The following is a 13869-nucleotide window of genomic DNA, read 5'->3' as shown; positions in this document are numbered from 1 at the left end:
CAGACATCACAAACTGGCAGACCAAGGACCGCGTTTGTATTCAGACAGGGTGGTTTGGCCCACACCCTTTGTTTGTTTTAAGTGCAAAGAAAATTTTAAAATCAGGAAAGTTCACGTAAAAATCTGGTTTTCCAGCTCTCCTTAGAAATTGGAAGGTCTACGACACTGAGTTCCTTCCTCACCTGACCTGACCCTAAGTCAGGGCTGCTTCCTTGCTTCCAAACCGGGCATGATCCCTCTGGTTCAGTGCAGTCCACTCCATTCAAGACCAAGTGACAGTGACCTTTGGTTACAGCTGTCTGTGCATTGCCTTTTTTTCTTTCATCTCTAGCAAAAGGGTGCTTCCTGGTTTTGTGGGGGGGGGTTGTTATTTTTTTGTTTCTTGGTATCTCGTGTTTCCAAAATGAGAGTGAGCATCTTTCCTTGTGGACGTGAACGATATTCCTACTCTTTATTATGCAAACAGAGTGAGTCTGCATTATGAGCCACACCCTGCCTGCTTCACGCATTGGTGTCACCTGCCCAACCTCTGAGAACAGGGCAGGAACTCGGGGTGCCCTGTCAGGGGTGAGCAATTTCTTGTTATGAGGATCACATAGCAAGATGATAATGCAGCCTGGACTAGAACCATGTCCTTCAGTCAAGGGTCTGGAACCTGCAGCATCTAGAACTAGAAGCTGGCTCCATATTCTTTCCCCTGCCCCTGGCTGCCCTCGAGGGCTGCCTCCTGGAGAGACAGGTGTGTTGAGGGCATCGGCAGGAATCTTAGGGAGCTGGCAGGAATAACTCCTGGGTCCTTTATGAGTTTGAGTCTGAGGGTGCTAAACTCAGTGTGTGAGAGGGCAGAGGGTGGAGTGCAGCGGGGGGGACAGTGGTGTCCACAGGACTCTCTCCATGAGAGGAGAGCTGTAGCTTGAGCTGACCGGAGAGGACATGATGCCTCACGACCAGCTAGGAACTGGCATGGCATAGGAAGAATCTAGGGCCAGCGCTGCTCTCCCCTGGCTTCTCTCCCTGCAGCTTTGGGCTGTGGCTAGAGCACCCAAGGAGATAGAAACCCCGCCTGTATTGCCCAGCAAGTTCAGAGCTTCTCACCTCAGAGCGGGCAGTGCCTGCCCACCTGGTCTCCTTGGCAGAGCACATTGGCCGTTCTTGAGCACGTTGACCTTCTCCCCCCAAGTACACACACAGGCTTTGGAAGGCACTGGGCAGCTCTTTTTCTACCTGCCCTGCCCACGCTTTGGTGGCCTTTCCAGGCCTGGGTGACTAGAGCCTCAACAGGCCACTGTCTACTCCTATGGTATCACCGAGTAAGCATTCAGTGCTGGTCCTGTGCCAGCTACTGGGAACCTAGAAGTGAACGAGATAGGGGGACCTCTTCCCTCATGTTCTGGCTTGGGAGACAGTCACAGGGAAATGCATAAAGAGAGCAAGACACTTTCAGCCCCAGTACCACCCTGCTCCACTTGTTAGGCTTCTTCCAAACAGCCTTGGACCTGATGACAAAAGTACTTGTAGCTGTGCTCTCACCTGCCTTCCCAGGGTGGAAAGGTCAGGAGGCCCCAGGACGAGAGGGTGAGTCTTCAGCTCCATTCCTGCTGCCCCCATGACCATCTGTGTCCTCGGATGGACCCCCTAAGAAAGCTATCACCTTGCACCGGTGAGTGGCCCACCCCATGTCAAGCCACGTTCGTTCCCACTTGGGCTGACCATTCCCACAAAAGCCCGTGAGAGGCTCCCTGCTGAATGCTCACTTCCCTTACCAAAATACTGAAATGCATTCAACCTGAAGGCAGAACAATTTCCAAATACTGGAAAAGAACACACACGTTCTTTGCCTTCTGACACTGTCTGGTTTTTAAAGATCTCTCTGGCTTACTTCCAGGATCAGGAGAGTCTTTTAAATAATGCATCGTGGAAGTTTCCAAGAAACTTTAAAAAAAAATCTTTTAAAGCTTGAGTTATAGCCCAGTTCCCAGGAGTGACCTTTACACACTTCTGATTCATGGACGGTGTTTGCCTGTGGAATTCAAGGGTGAGCCCGGCTCAACTATAAAATAAACACTGGGGCATGGAAGGCTGGAAAATGTGGCCCAGACCAGTGCATGCGATCCAGTGGCTCCCAGGAGGCCTCATTCCTAGAACCCCCTGCGCCCAGGGTCAGAGGGGAGCGGCCTCCACAGTGGAAATGGGAGCCCTTCTTCCAGAGGGTCTTTGTCCTCTTTGTGTATGGACAAGCCTTTTAGGTCTTTTGAAATCTCACGACTAGACTCCAGAAAAATAGTCAATGAAAGACACACTAGAGGACACTTCCTGGTACCTGTGTGTGTCTGCTCCTGGCGGTGCCAATGTGCTGCTCGCCTTCACTCCCCTTGAAGTCTCCTCCTGGACCAGAGATGTGTACAGTCTTGTGATTAATAACTTGGGCTCCTGCCAGGGGAGGGGTGTGGTCCCGCTGAGGCCACCCAGAGAGCACCTTGCTTATGCGGCCAGTCTGAAATTTATTTGCCAAGAGCATATCACCCACGACATTGCTACCTGCTGGCTCCAGCTCTCTCAAGCTGAGATTAAGCTGGGGCTGCAGAAGGAGGGGAAAGAAGGACGGGAGAAAGTGGTGCCTGCTGCCTCCCCAGCCTCCCTCTTTACATCATCCTCCACGGGTAGTGCTCCCCCAGTGCCAGCCTTCACACAGGCCTGGCCCAGGGTTCAAGGGCCTGGTCCTCAGTGAATCCCTGGCCACTCTGCGCTGGGGATGCAAGCCAGTGAGCCATCCGCAGGACATGGCTCTCTTCCACTTCCCTCCTTGGAATATTTCCACTTGAATGAAAAAATAAAATAAAATAAAAGTTCTGTTTCCATTGTAAGCCAACACCTGTCTGTGAAACTGGGTTTTTAGTCATTTTTAAGAAAACCTTAGGGGCGCCTGGGTGGTTCAGTGGGTTGGATATCCCTACTCTCTATTTCAGCTCAGGCTGTGATCTCGGAGTCCTGGGATCAAGCCCCACATGGGGCTCCACGCTCAGAGGGGAGTCTTCTTGAAGACCCTCACACACACACTCTCTCTCTCTCTCAAATAAATACATAATTAAAAAAAAAAAAGAAAGAAAATATCACTTCACTGGAACAAGTGAACATTTGCTCTACTTCCTGTTACATGTAGTTTTTAGAATCCCACAGCAGCTATTTGAACCAAGAAAAAATTTAAGACATAATTTTAGGTTGTAATCTTTCTGCATCAAAAAATATTTACAAATAGAACCCTTTAAAAAAAAGTGTCAATGTAATGTTGCCAAATGTCCTTCCTTAAGAACTGCCTTTTATTCTGGAAGTATGTGTTTTCTACCTACTTGGTACTGAAATTTCCTTTCATTTATGAAATGCTGCTGATGGTAATTTTTAAAAATATTTTTATTTGGAAAAATAAAATGCTAGCACTACTTTCAGTTCTGCTTATCCCGTTATACTTGGTCAAAGGGCACCAAGAATATATGGCGTAGATTATTGTAGTTTTGACCCTTGTATCTGGGCACTGTTCTGTCCAGACTGGCACTTTAGGGTGGTGTGTCTAATGTCCTGGGCCACTTCTCTCATCTGAGGAGATGTGTTTTCCATTTCTAGGAAGCATGAGCCCTGCAGAGCCTGAGGGCTTTATGCCCAGCAGCCAAGCCCACTGTACTGCAGGAGCCTCAGGGGACCCTAGACATGTTGCAAAGAACATTGAAACACAGCCCCACTCGAGAATTAATAAGTGGAGCATTTAATATTTCCAGGAGCCATCCTAGGCACCCTAAGAAAGAGGAAACGTATCCTGCCCTCTTGGAATCTGTAACACCATTGCACAAACAAGATAATTGCCCAAACATACAAAAACAGCAAGAAGCAGAAAATTATAAATACCAACTGAGGCAGTGGGACATATGGAAAGTATGATTTTTTAAAAGTTGGAAAATGAAGAGATCATATAATTCATACAGTTATTATGAAGATTACAGGCTGGGTACGTAGTAAGCCTTTGTGAATATTAACCTTTGCATCATCCTGGAAGGATGACATTTAACAAGGAAAATACGGGCTAGAGGGAAAAATTAGGGTTCGTCCAAGGGCATAAAGCAGAGGAGTTTGCAAACACAGGGGAAAGAGCCTAAATATAGGGAAGTAAGCCGTAAGCCGACTCAGAGGGGATGATACTATGTTAACTTTTTGGAAGTGGCGTCAGAGGGAAAGCGGGGCTCCTGGGTCAGACTATGATGTGGGCAGTAGGGAACATTCCCCAGAGGCAAGGAGTGAGGCCAGGGTCAGAGAGCATCTTCCAGGCTGATGCTCCAGCACATCGTGGATGCTCAAGCGTGTGTGCCGATGGACGAATCTAGGAAAGCAGTGGCTGTGGATCCAAGCTGTGTGGGAGCAAAGATCTAGGAGAAGAGTGGGGGGATGCAGTGATACTGCCCTGAGACCATCAGCCCCAAAGAGAAAGCTCATATGGAGCCAAGGCTCCCTGCCCCTGACACTTCCCCTTGCAGATCTCATTTTCAGGCTTTCTCTGATTGCCACTGCCTGCCACTCTTCCCCCTTCATCACTGTTCTGGGTGTCCGGTCATCACACATCTTTTGGGGCCCTCCAGTGAACAGGCATGCAGGTCCAGATCACCTCCTGGACCGTATCAGCTCTGCACACGATGCCAGCAGCAGCAGTCCATGCCAAAGACTTCAGGGGCCATGAACTAAGTGAATGACTGCAAAGGATGGCCACCGAAAGGTCGGGTGGGAGCTCAGTTCCCATGACATCCCACACCAGGGAGGTGCAAGCCTTGCTGGGTTCTGTCCTGGTCCCATTACATCTGCCATGGAAGGGGAACAGCGGGCCAGTACTTATGCTTGGAGACCCTGTTATGTCCTCAGAGTGTCGTGGACAAAAAGCAGGTGGCAGGGGGGTGGAGTGTTGGCTGTCCTCAGATATGTGTAAGGACAGCGGGTGAAAAAGAAAAAGTGCACAGTCCTAGAGGGAAGGAACCAGGAGCGCTCCCTGGAAAACCAGAGGCAGCCAGGTGGGCAGAAGGAAGACTTTTCCAGGGACTGGTACTCTCAGAGAACAGCCCAAACTTGAGTGAGCAGAAACCTGGGGTGGTAGATGAGTGCTCTGTGCCCAGTACCAGGAGGCGATGGCCCTTCTGCTTCCAGTGATTGGACGGATGTGCCCAAACAGATTTGTGTCTGCCATTCAGAGATGTCTGAAAGATGTAACCCCAAAATATTAAATGATCATCCGTGTGGTGACCCCTCCCCTGCCCTATTTGGAATGGGCAGGCCCCTAGAAGAGCTTTTTGTTGAGAGAGATTGATGGAGTTGCAATGAGTTGGGGGATTGGTAGGTGCAGAAAAGGATCAGACTATCCTACTTAAGAAAGGATTTGGGGGGAATCCCTGGGTGGCTCAGCAGTTTGGTGCCTGCCTTTGGCCCGGGGTGTGATCCTGGAGTCCCAGGATCGAGTCCCAGGATCGAGTCCCACGTCGGGCTCCCGGCATGGAGCCTGCTTCTCCCTCCTGTGACTCTGCCTCTCTCTCTCTCTCTCTCTCTCTCTCTCTCTCTCTCGCTCTCTGTTTATCATAAATAAATAAATCTTTAAAAAGAAAAAAGGATTTGGGGTGCCCAGGAGAAAATAACTTTCCAGGAGGGAGGGATAATCAATAGCTCAGTCATTAGGGGTGCTCTGGGGTATTTTGAGAATAGAACAGAGCTAGAAGGGACAGGTTTAATATATGACATTTATATTGGATACTTAGAAAGGTTCATTGCATGATGCACTATAAAACCCACTCTTTGTCCTTAAGAGGTCACCCTGGTGCTTTTTTAAAGAATTCAGGTACCAGCATAGTGGCCCAGACTAAAAATACTGAGATCTCCACCCCAAGACAGGACCACGGAAGCCTACATTTACTTGGGTAAATGTGAGTTTCCCCAGAAAATGCCAGCATACTGACACCACCAGGTCCTTTTGATCCAAAGGGCTCCCCAAACAGGCTCCTCAGTTCCTGCCAGTACCCTGTGTCCAAAGGCCCAGCCAAGGCCACCAGCACCACAGTTCCCTTTAATCATAGGGACTCGGAGGCCAGGCCTCCCACTAGCAAGTGCTCTCCCCACCTTCCCTGCAGAAAGACGTGAGTTTCACCTACACACCGGCCTGCCCTCTCCAGCCTCACCCTGTGTGACGTCAGGGCCAGCTGCAGCCATGTGACGTTCCTAGTACATTCCATTTCCTTCCAAGTTAGCCTCTCTGCAACTTCGATTTCACCTTGAGCCCATCTGGGCACTTCTGCCAGTTCCGCCATGAACACGGCTCCTGACCCATGCATGGGGCTCCTGAAGGGACCCTCTCCCCACTGATGGGCACACAGTCCTAGTCACCCCAGCCTGTGACCCACAGGCTCTGAATTACCATACCAGGAAGGGAGGGAGCTGGGGTAGTCATCGGAATGGCACAGTGAGCCTGCCAGGTGCCAGGGTGCCACCCTGTGACTCCCTCTGCCTGTCACCTGCCAGGGACCTAGAGAGACAGAGAGAGGCTGGCCGGGGGCCCCCTGGCCCACAGTGTACCCACTGATGACTCTCACTTCCCTACAGCCTCTCTGCCAGCTTCTTGTCTCTCCCATATCATTCTGCCTCTTGTTTTTGCAGAAATTATTCTCTTTTTTTGAAGATTGTATTTATCTATCCATGAGAGACACAGAGAGAGGCAGAGACACAGGCAGAGGGAGAAGCAGGTTCCCCGAGGGGAGCCTGATGCAACACTTGATCCCTGGCACCGGGATCACACTCCGAGCCAAAGGCAGGCGCTCAACCACTGAGCCACCCAGGTGTCCCAGAAATTATTTTTTTAAAGAAGAAGAAGAGTCCAGAGAATAACCCAATTGGTGTCCACCTATTTTCAGATGCACTCAGTGCCCTTGATTCCCACCAGCCACACAGCCTACCCCCTGCCCCAGCACGGAGCTCTCAGCACTCCGGGCTGCCTCACTGTGGGGCGGATCCCTGCTCCCCACCCCTTCACCCCCACCCCACACAGCACTGTGGGTAATTACCTGTATTTTCTCTCCCCAGGGCTCCGTGGAGAATGGCACTGTGACCTCTGTGAACACTCGGAAGTCAGACCCTTTCATGGAGCCAAAGCTCAAAATGGTGGACTGGGACCAGGTAGCTGGCACAGGGCGGGGTGGGGTGATGATCCGGGGCTCCTGGGGCCAAGGCGGCAGGGTGGGGAGCCAAAGGCTCTGGTTATTCATAACATTTTCCCAAGAGGGATGAGGATGGGGAAGCAGGTGCTCACAGCTCACAAGCATGATCTGGGGTGGTGATAGATGTGGGGAAACTGTGCACAAAGAGGTGTACGCAGACCCCGGCCCCGAACACCCCAGAGAGTGGTCTCCTCCAAGGACCTAGAGCTGAGAAGAGCATGATGACCAGTTCAGAGGGTCCAGACACAGGGCAGAGCTGCCCCCCTCCCCATGTACCAACAATCACTCTCAAGAGTCATGAGCCCATACGAGCTTGGGAGCCTGCTGAGGCAGGGGAGACAGGCTGGAGCCATTCACAACATTGGTCTGCAGGTGCCTGGGAGACCAGGGGGGACCAGACCTGAGTGTCATCTCCCTCCAGCCTGGGTGGGGGGACTGTCCCAATACTGGAATAGACACTACCACACACCTCCACCCATGTATCCTACCTGTGTTGGACACCGGGGACAAGAGACAAACAGGACAGGCCCTGGCCCCCAGGGAGGGGGGCAGGGAGGACAGACCTCCCCCACCAAGTTATTACAACATGGGGAGATGCGAGAAGCACACCCAGAGAACACAGGTGGCCGGATGTGGGGAGGACTCCACAAAGCTGTTTTCTGGAGCCCTTTGGCCGGGACCCCAGGAACTCAGAGACAGTGTCTGTCACATGAGAATTGCCTTGCCTCTGGGGGAGCCCATCAGCCCACAGCAAAGACGCCTTTGGGTGCCCTACTAGAGAGGTCGGGACAAGTTGTTCTGGGGCCCATCCCCCTCAGAGAAGCATGGAAACCAAAAGGGAGATGGGCCAGCGGGAGGGAAGGCTTGTCACACAGCGTGTCCAGAGGGCTCACCGGAACTCAGTGTCCTGACCTCAGCCCCTAGGCTTGGCACAACTGCCAAGATCTGAGGTTGGAGGGGTCTCGGTACAAGTGGCTGACTTCTCTGGAAGTTGCAGGACCTTGAGCTTGTTCTGCAGGTGGATAGGATGTGGGCGGAAACTACCAGCTTAAATGCGACAAGGACCCTGGAGGCTGTGGAGTCAGGGCCTCAACCTAGAAAAGGAGGATGTGCAAGGAGATGAGGACGGGTTAGGGAGGATGGCAGGACCAGAGGGTGAGCTGCAGGGTATCAGGCTTGGGGGCTTAGTAGCCAGCGGATGGTACTAAAGGAGGGATCCTTGGGACCAGCATCTGTGGGCCTGGCCTGGGGATTGAGTGTTGGAAAGAAAACACTCTAAGGAGATTGCTGACCAGGGCTGGATGCATATGGGCAGTCCTGTGGTGCAGAGGCAAGAAGGATTCATCCTGGAAGGGAGGGGGCTGTCATAGAGGCTGGCTGGGGACAAGCTCCTGCATGGCCAGCCCTGCCTTGGGGAAGGGTCCTCTGAGGCTCCCCAGACTTCAGGTTCTAGGATGATCCCAGCCACGTCACTGTGTGAGGAGGGAGAGGAGGAATCCAGTCCTGTCCTGCCAATACCCCATGCGAGAGGGGCAGAGGGGTCTCCCCCTGCACCCCGCCCCCTGCCTCCCCTCCCAGAGACAACTCCTGGCTCCTCGCCAGCACAGCCTGACTCACCTTCCCTGCTCCTCTGTGGTTCTCTTTCACACACAGTTTCTCCTTCCTCCTCCCCCCTCCTCCTGGGTCTCTGGGCTGAGAGACAGCCTGGAGACCTGCTCTGGCAAGGGGTACCCCCCCCGGCCCTACTGGGGACTTGGGGGTCAGCACGGAGAGGACCTGAGCTTCCCAGGAGAAGGAACAGTGCTTTGCTAGCTTTTTTTAATTTTTTAATTCATCTACCACGTGGTCAATCCCAGCCCCTTTTGGGGAGCCGAGAGGCTGGGAGACCCCCCAAGCCCCTGGTCTGATTTACATCTATTTCTGCCCCAGGCCACGGGCTTGGGTGGGTCTGTCGGTCTGGACCTTGAGGAGCTGTGGCCAAGAGGGCTGTAGCTTTGCCTCAGCCGGGGTTCCCCAGGCCTGGGCCGGGTTTACACACCGCTTCTGGGACAGAACTTGCCAAAGTTAACCCTTAGTGTTTTGCATTCAAGGGGAGCCCCTCTGGGTGCTGCCAATGAAGGGAGTCTTAGCTTCCAGAACCCAGCCTCCCTAGCCCCAGATGCTGGAGGAGTCGGCTGTGCTGGAAAGCGTGAGGGGAAACTGAGATGGGGTACCGGGGCAAAGGATGGAATGTTCTAAAAAGACAGCAGAAAGGGCCAGGAAGCAAGGCCAGGGTGCCCTGCCCTGCTTGGAGGTGCAATGCGATCTGACTTTCAGGCTCTGTGTGGGATTTTACTGGAACAATTTCTAAATCATTCCTTCAGTCACTGGGCCAGGCGGGATCTAAGCTTCCTTGTGGGATGAGAAACCACATTGTAGCTCCTCACCCTACACTGTGCCCTACTTGCCTCTCCCTATGTTCTGGAACCCAGCCAGCCTGGAGCTTGCCCCAGTAGAGGTGGCCAGAGCTGCCCTGGCTTCTAGGCACACATGGCCTAATTGTCCCACTACCTCTTTTCACCACTTGACTGTGTCCTTTTCAGAGCCCCGCCCCCAGTCCTCCTCCACCCTCCCAACTTTGGGGGCCAGCCTCCCAGTAACTGGATAGAACTGTTGGGATCTGAGGAGTTTGCAGAATTTCTCTGCCCAGAACCCCCTGGTTAATTCAGTTAGCGTTGAATTAACGCTTCTTTTAGTGAGCTCTCACCACATGCCAGACTTGGGCATGCCTGCCAAACTGGGCAGGGCAGTTTATGTATATTATCTATTATCTGATTTAATCCTTTCAATAGCAGGACAAGATAAAGATTAGCATGATCCTGATTTAACTAATGAGGAAGAGCCTAAGTCTCCTGCCCAAAGCGACTCTGCTAGCTGCCTTAGCGGCCCAGCCTGTGGTGACTGCTGAGCCTCCCGCCCTGCTGTGGATCCTAGAACCCTTCCACCCAGACAGTTGGCCAAGAAGACCCTGCAGCCTGTCCTGGGAGAGGGGCTGGCAGGAGGCAGGGAGGAGGCGGAGGTAGAGTCTTCTCCGTCCTGCTTTGGGTTAAGCCAGAACCGCTCCCACAGAACTGCTCCAGCTCCGCAGGCTACCAATGGCGAGGCCCATTCTCTTCCCCTAAGAAACAGGTAGAGTCATCCAGCCAAAGGTCTTACAAAGCAATATGCAACCCCAGGTCCCTATGCCCACATCCCCCATGCACATAACCCTTGGCATCCGGGGCTGCTCCGGGGAGACCCACGGCCTACACAGATGGTGATGTTGGCTACATGGGTTTAACCATTTGGGAGCCTCAGATAAGTTCTCAGTGACCCTGGATCAGAACAAGGGCCCTCTTGGCCAGCCCACATCTGGAGAAGGGTCATCCTCAACATCGTGGGTACAGGTCATCCTCAACATTGTGGGGTACAGGCCAGCACTCTGTCTCCAGTCACCTTGGGTCTCCTTCGGCCTCCTTTCTCACCTTGACCCTCCACAGAGTAGGCGATGGTTGAAAAGGTCCAGCTGCCCAGAGAGACCCACAGGGACCTCCCACAGGGACCTCCCGGGCTATCCTTGTAGGGCCCAGGTCTCCCGAGTCTCTTCACTGCTCACCCCCTGGCCCAGAGCTCCTGGCCTCTCTTCCAAAATGCTCAGCAGTGCTCAGAAAATACCTGCCCCCGGGAAGAAAACAGGCAGGTGTGCTAGGTGGGCACCACCCTCTATATCCCTACAGGGGCGGTGGCCAAGGCAGCCCAGGAGACAGGAGATGTGCCTGGGTGGCCACAGACAGCTCCAGGTCTCTTTATCTGCGAGATGGAGGAAATTGTTTCCACCCCATACCAGGGGGATCTGGAAACGTAGGAAAGGGTATGGAAGGTGTGCTGCTGGCAAAAGACCAGAAGCCTTGCTTTGGGATGGGAGTCAGGGCAGGTCCCCTCTACTGTTCTTCAGCCCTGAGGACTGAGCTCCCACTGACTTTCTGTGTGACACGGCCAAACCTTCTCTCTCCCTGGGGTCTGGCCCTTCACCCTTGCTCCCTGGCCACACTCAACTCTGAACCCCTAGGGGGAGGCCTGAGACTGCCACTTCCCCTGGGTACAAGGAGGAGGCGGGTGGTCCAGAACTGCTCTGTGGACTTGAGCTTGTCCAGCCCATTAGACTGTACAGGACGGGCCTGCAGCCCCCCTGTAAGAACCCTGTGGGACCTCAAAGCTCTGTGCTAGGGAATTCACAGCTGTGGGGGGACTGAGCCAGCTGATAGGAGGCCTCCTGGTTGTGGTTGAGATCTTGGAGCTGGGCTGGCTTGAGTGCAAGTCCTGTCTGCCGTATATTACCATTGAGCATCTGACCTCAGTCTCCTCATCTATAAAATGGGGTCATCTCAGTCTTAAGCGCTCCAAGTCACAGCATATGTAGGATAATGGACATGAAGTCTGAGCCCAAGGGGCCTATGACAAGGACAAAGGGGCTGGGATTCCCTGTCGAGCTTCTTGCCTCACGCCTCTCCCCACTGGGCACTGCTGGTTGGAAGCCCATTGGGAGGCATCCCTGGAGCTATGGGCTCTGTGGTTTTGGTGGACATTTCTTTAAACAATTGCCTTACGTCATGGCTGTGGAGGTGGGAGGAACTGCTGGCACAGAGCAGCTGCCCCCTCTCCTCACAGGTGCCGTGTCTGGGGAAAAGTAGGTTCCCAGCTCGCCACTCCTGAGCTGGGGCTGCCCCCCGGGGAGAGCTCTGTGCCTCCTGGCCCCTGTGCTGCCAGGGGAGGGGAGGGAGGGACTTGGGGAGCAGAGGAGGCCCCCTTCCAACCCTGCCAGGATGCAAGCCCTGCCATGCTCCTTCTGAGCCACAGGCTGCCCTTTCCCCCTACAGGCTTGGCTGCAGCTGCATTCCAGACATAGCCCAGGAGGGCTCCCTGCTCCCGTGGGTCAGGGGCAGAGCTGAGTGGGGGAGGGGAGTAGGACTTTGTCCAAACTTACCCCAATTTGCATGTGTTTCCTGGGGCCTGGCCTGTTGTGCAGGATTTTTGAGTTCATAAAAGGACCCCCACCCCCACCAAGCCATTTCTGGGCATATCTTCACCTTCATCCACACAGTCAGCTTTAGCTGGGCACCCCTGAGTGAATCACTTGTTGTCTCTGAGCATCAAACTCCACCATCTGTGAAAGGAGGATTTGCTACTGAGAAGGTAGCTATGAGCTGTCCTCTCCTACCACCCTCCCTTCTCAAGACCAATTCCCAGCCAGTTGCCATGTTGGAAGTGACCCAGTAAGTGAGAGGTATTGGATGTATTAGTACAAAGCTGAGACTTTCTCTGTCAGTGATCAGGGCTGGAAGAGAATTGAGAAAAGGCACCTTGTTGGTGTGCATACTCTCTAAATCAAGGTTGAGCATATGGTGAATGTCCCAGCCCCCAGGAGACTGTGGGGAAGGAAGCCTGGGTAGGGGGTAGGAGTGGGGAGAGCTCCCACTCCAGGACCAACCAGTCCCATCTTAATAATCACTCAGGAAACCCGGGTGGCTCAGTCGGTCTGTCTTTGGCTGAGGTCAGATCTCAGGGCCCTGGGGTTGAACCCCATATCAGGCTCCCTGCTTTGTGCTCTGTGGGGAGCCTGCTTCTCCTTCTCCCTCTGTAGCTCCCCCTGTTTGTGCTCTCTCCTGTGCTCTCTCTCTCTCTGTCAAATAAATAAGTAAAATCTTTTTTAAAAAGTCACTTGTCCCCTCTGGGCCTCAATATTCTTCCCTATAAAATGGGGAAGTCAGCAAGTTTGGATTTCGGTACTAGCATGGAAGTCTCACTCTACTTCCCATAGAATAGTGGGCTGAGGCTGCAGTAGTGGAAATGTAGGTGTCAGCCATTGAGGACTGAGGGAGATGTTTGCAGAGGGGCCTCCCTCTTGGGATTCTTCCCAGGGTGATGCTTCAGCCTCCAGAGCGAAGTGGTGCTCCCTAGTACCAAGGAGTGCTGCCCCACAGAAACAGACTATGGGCTAAATATGGACCCAGGTTAGAGGCAGTGAGAGGTCAGAGGCAGCCTTGCAACCAAATCTGGACAGCAAATCTGCCATTTGTACAGTGGCCAGTGCCCACTAGTCTACTCAGGGAGGAAACAGAGCATGTCCAAATACTAGATGGGCCACAGGACATCAAACAAGAGATTCCTATGTTTAAGGGAGTGGAGGGTTGGGGGCCGGCCCTGTCTACCTGAAAACCAGCTTTCCACATCTGCTCTGTCCTTTTGTTCTGTTCCCTTTGCAATAGGGTATAAGAGTCAGGCTAGAATCCTGGCTTGCTGCTCACCTAGGTGTTCTTCCTGTGTCTCAATTAGGCTTATAAATCCTATGCTGTTTTCTATTCATTTTATAAAATAAGGGCAAAATGGATCAATAGGTAAAAACTTGCACAAACCACTGCTAGGCTGAGAGAGAAGCCTGCCTGGCCATACCCCTGTGTTATAGCTTGAAATGTTCACTGTCTGAGGTAGCTAAGTCTGGATTAAGGGCACAAATGAAAAAAGGCATAGAATGTTGTGTGTAGCATGCAAAAATGGAACATATAAAAACCAGGGGTTTCATTCAAGATAGATGGTGATAAGTTAAGGATGCATATTATCATCC

The 13869-nt window shown here is 52.8% G+C and overlaps 1 protein-coding gene across 1 annotated transcript in view; it reads left to right on the top strand.

Annotated features, from left to right (window-relative positions):
- Window positions 1–13869, top strand: part of FA2H (fatty acid 2-hydroxylase) — a 45251-nt gene that overhangs the window by 16089 nt on the left and 15293 nt on the right. The window contains exon 2 of the mRNA XM_077890480.1: window positions 7096–7188. Coding sequence (XP_077746606.1) covers window positions 7096–7188 — 93 coding nt within the window. The remainder of the gene's footprint in view (window positions 1–7095; window positions 7189–13869) is intronic.

The sequence above is a fragment of the Canis aureus genome, chromosome 3 (assembly GCF_053574225.1).
Source record: "Canis aureus isolate CA01 chromosome 3, VMU_Caureus_v.1.0, whole genome shotgun sequence".
NCBI lineage: Eukaryota > Metazoa > Chordata > Mammalia > Carnivora > Canidae > Canis > Canis aureus.
The sequence above is the reverse complement of the archived record's forward strand: the minus strand, read 5'-3'. Positions and strand labels throughout refer to the sequence as shown.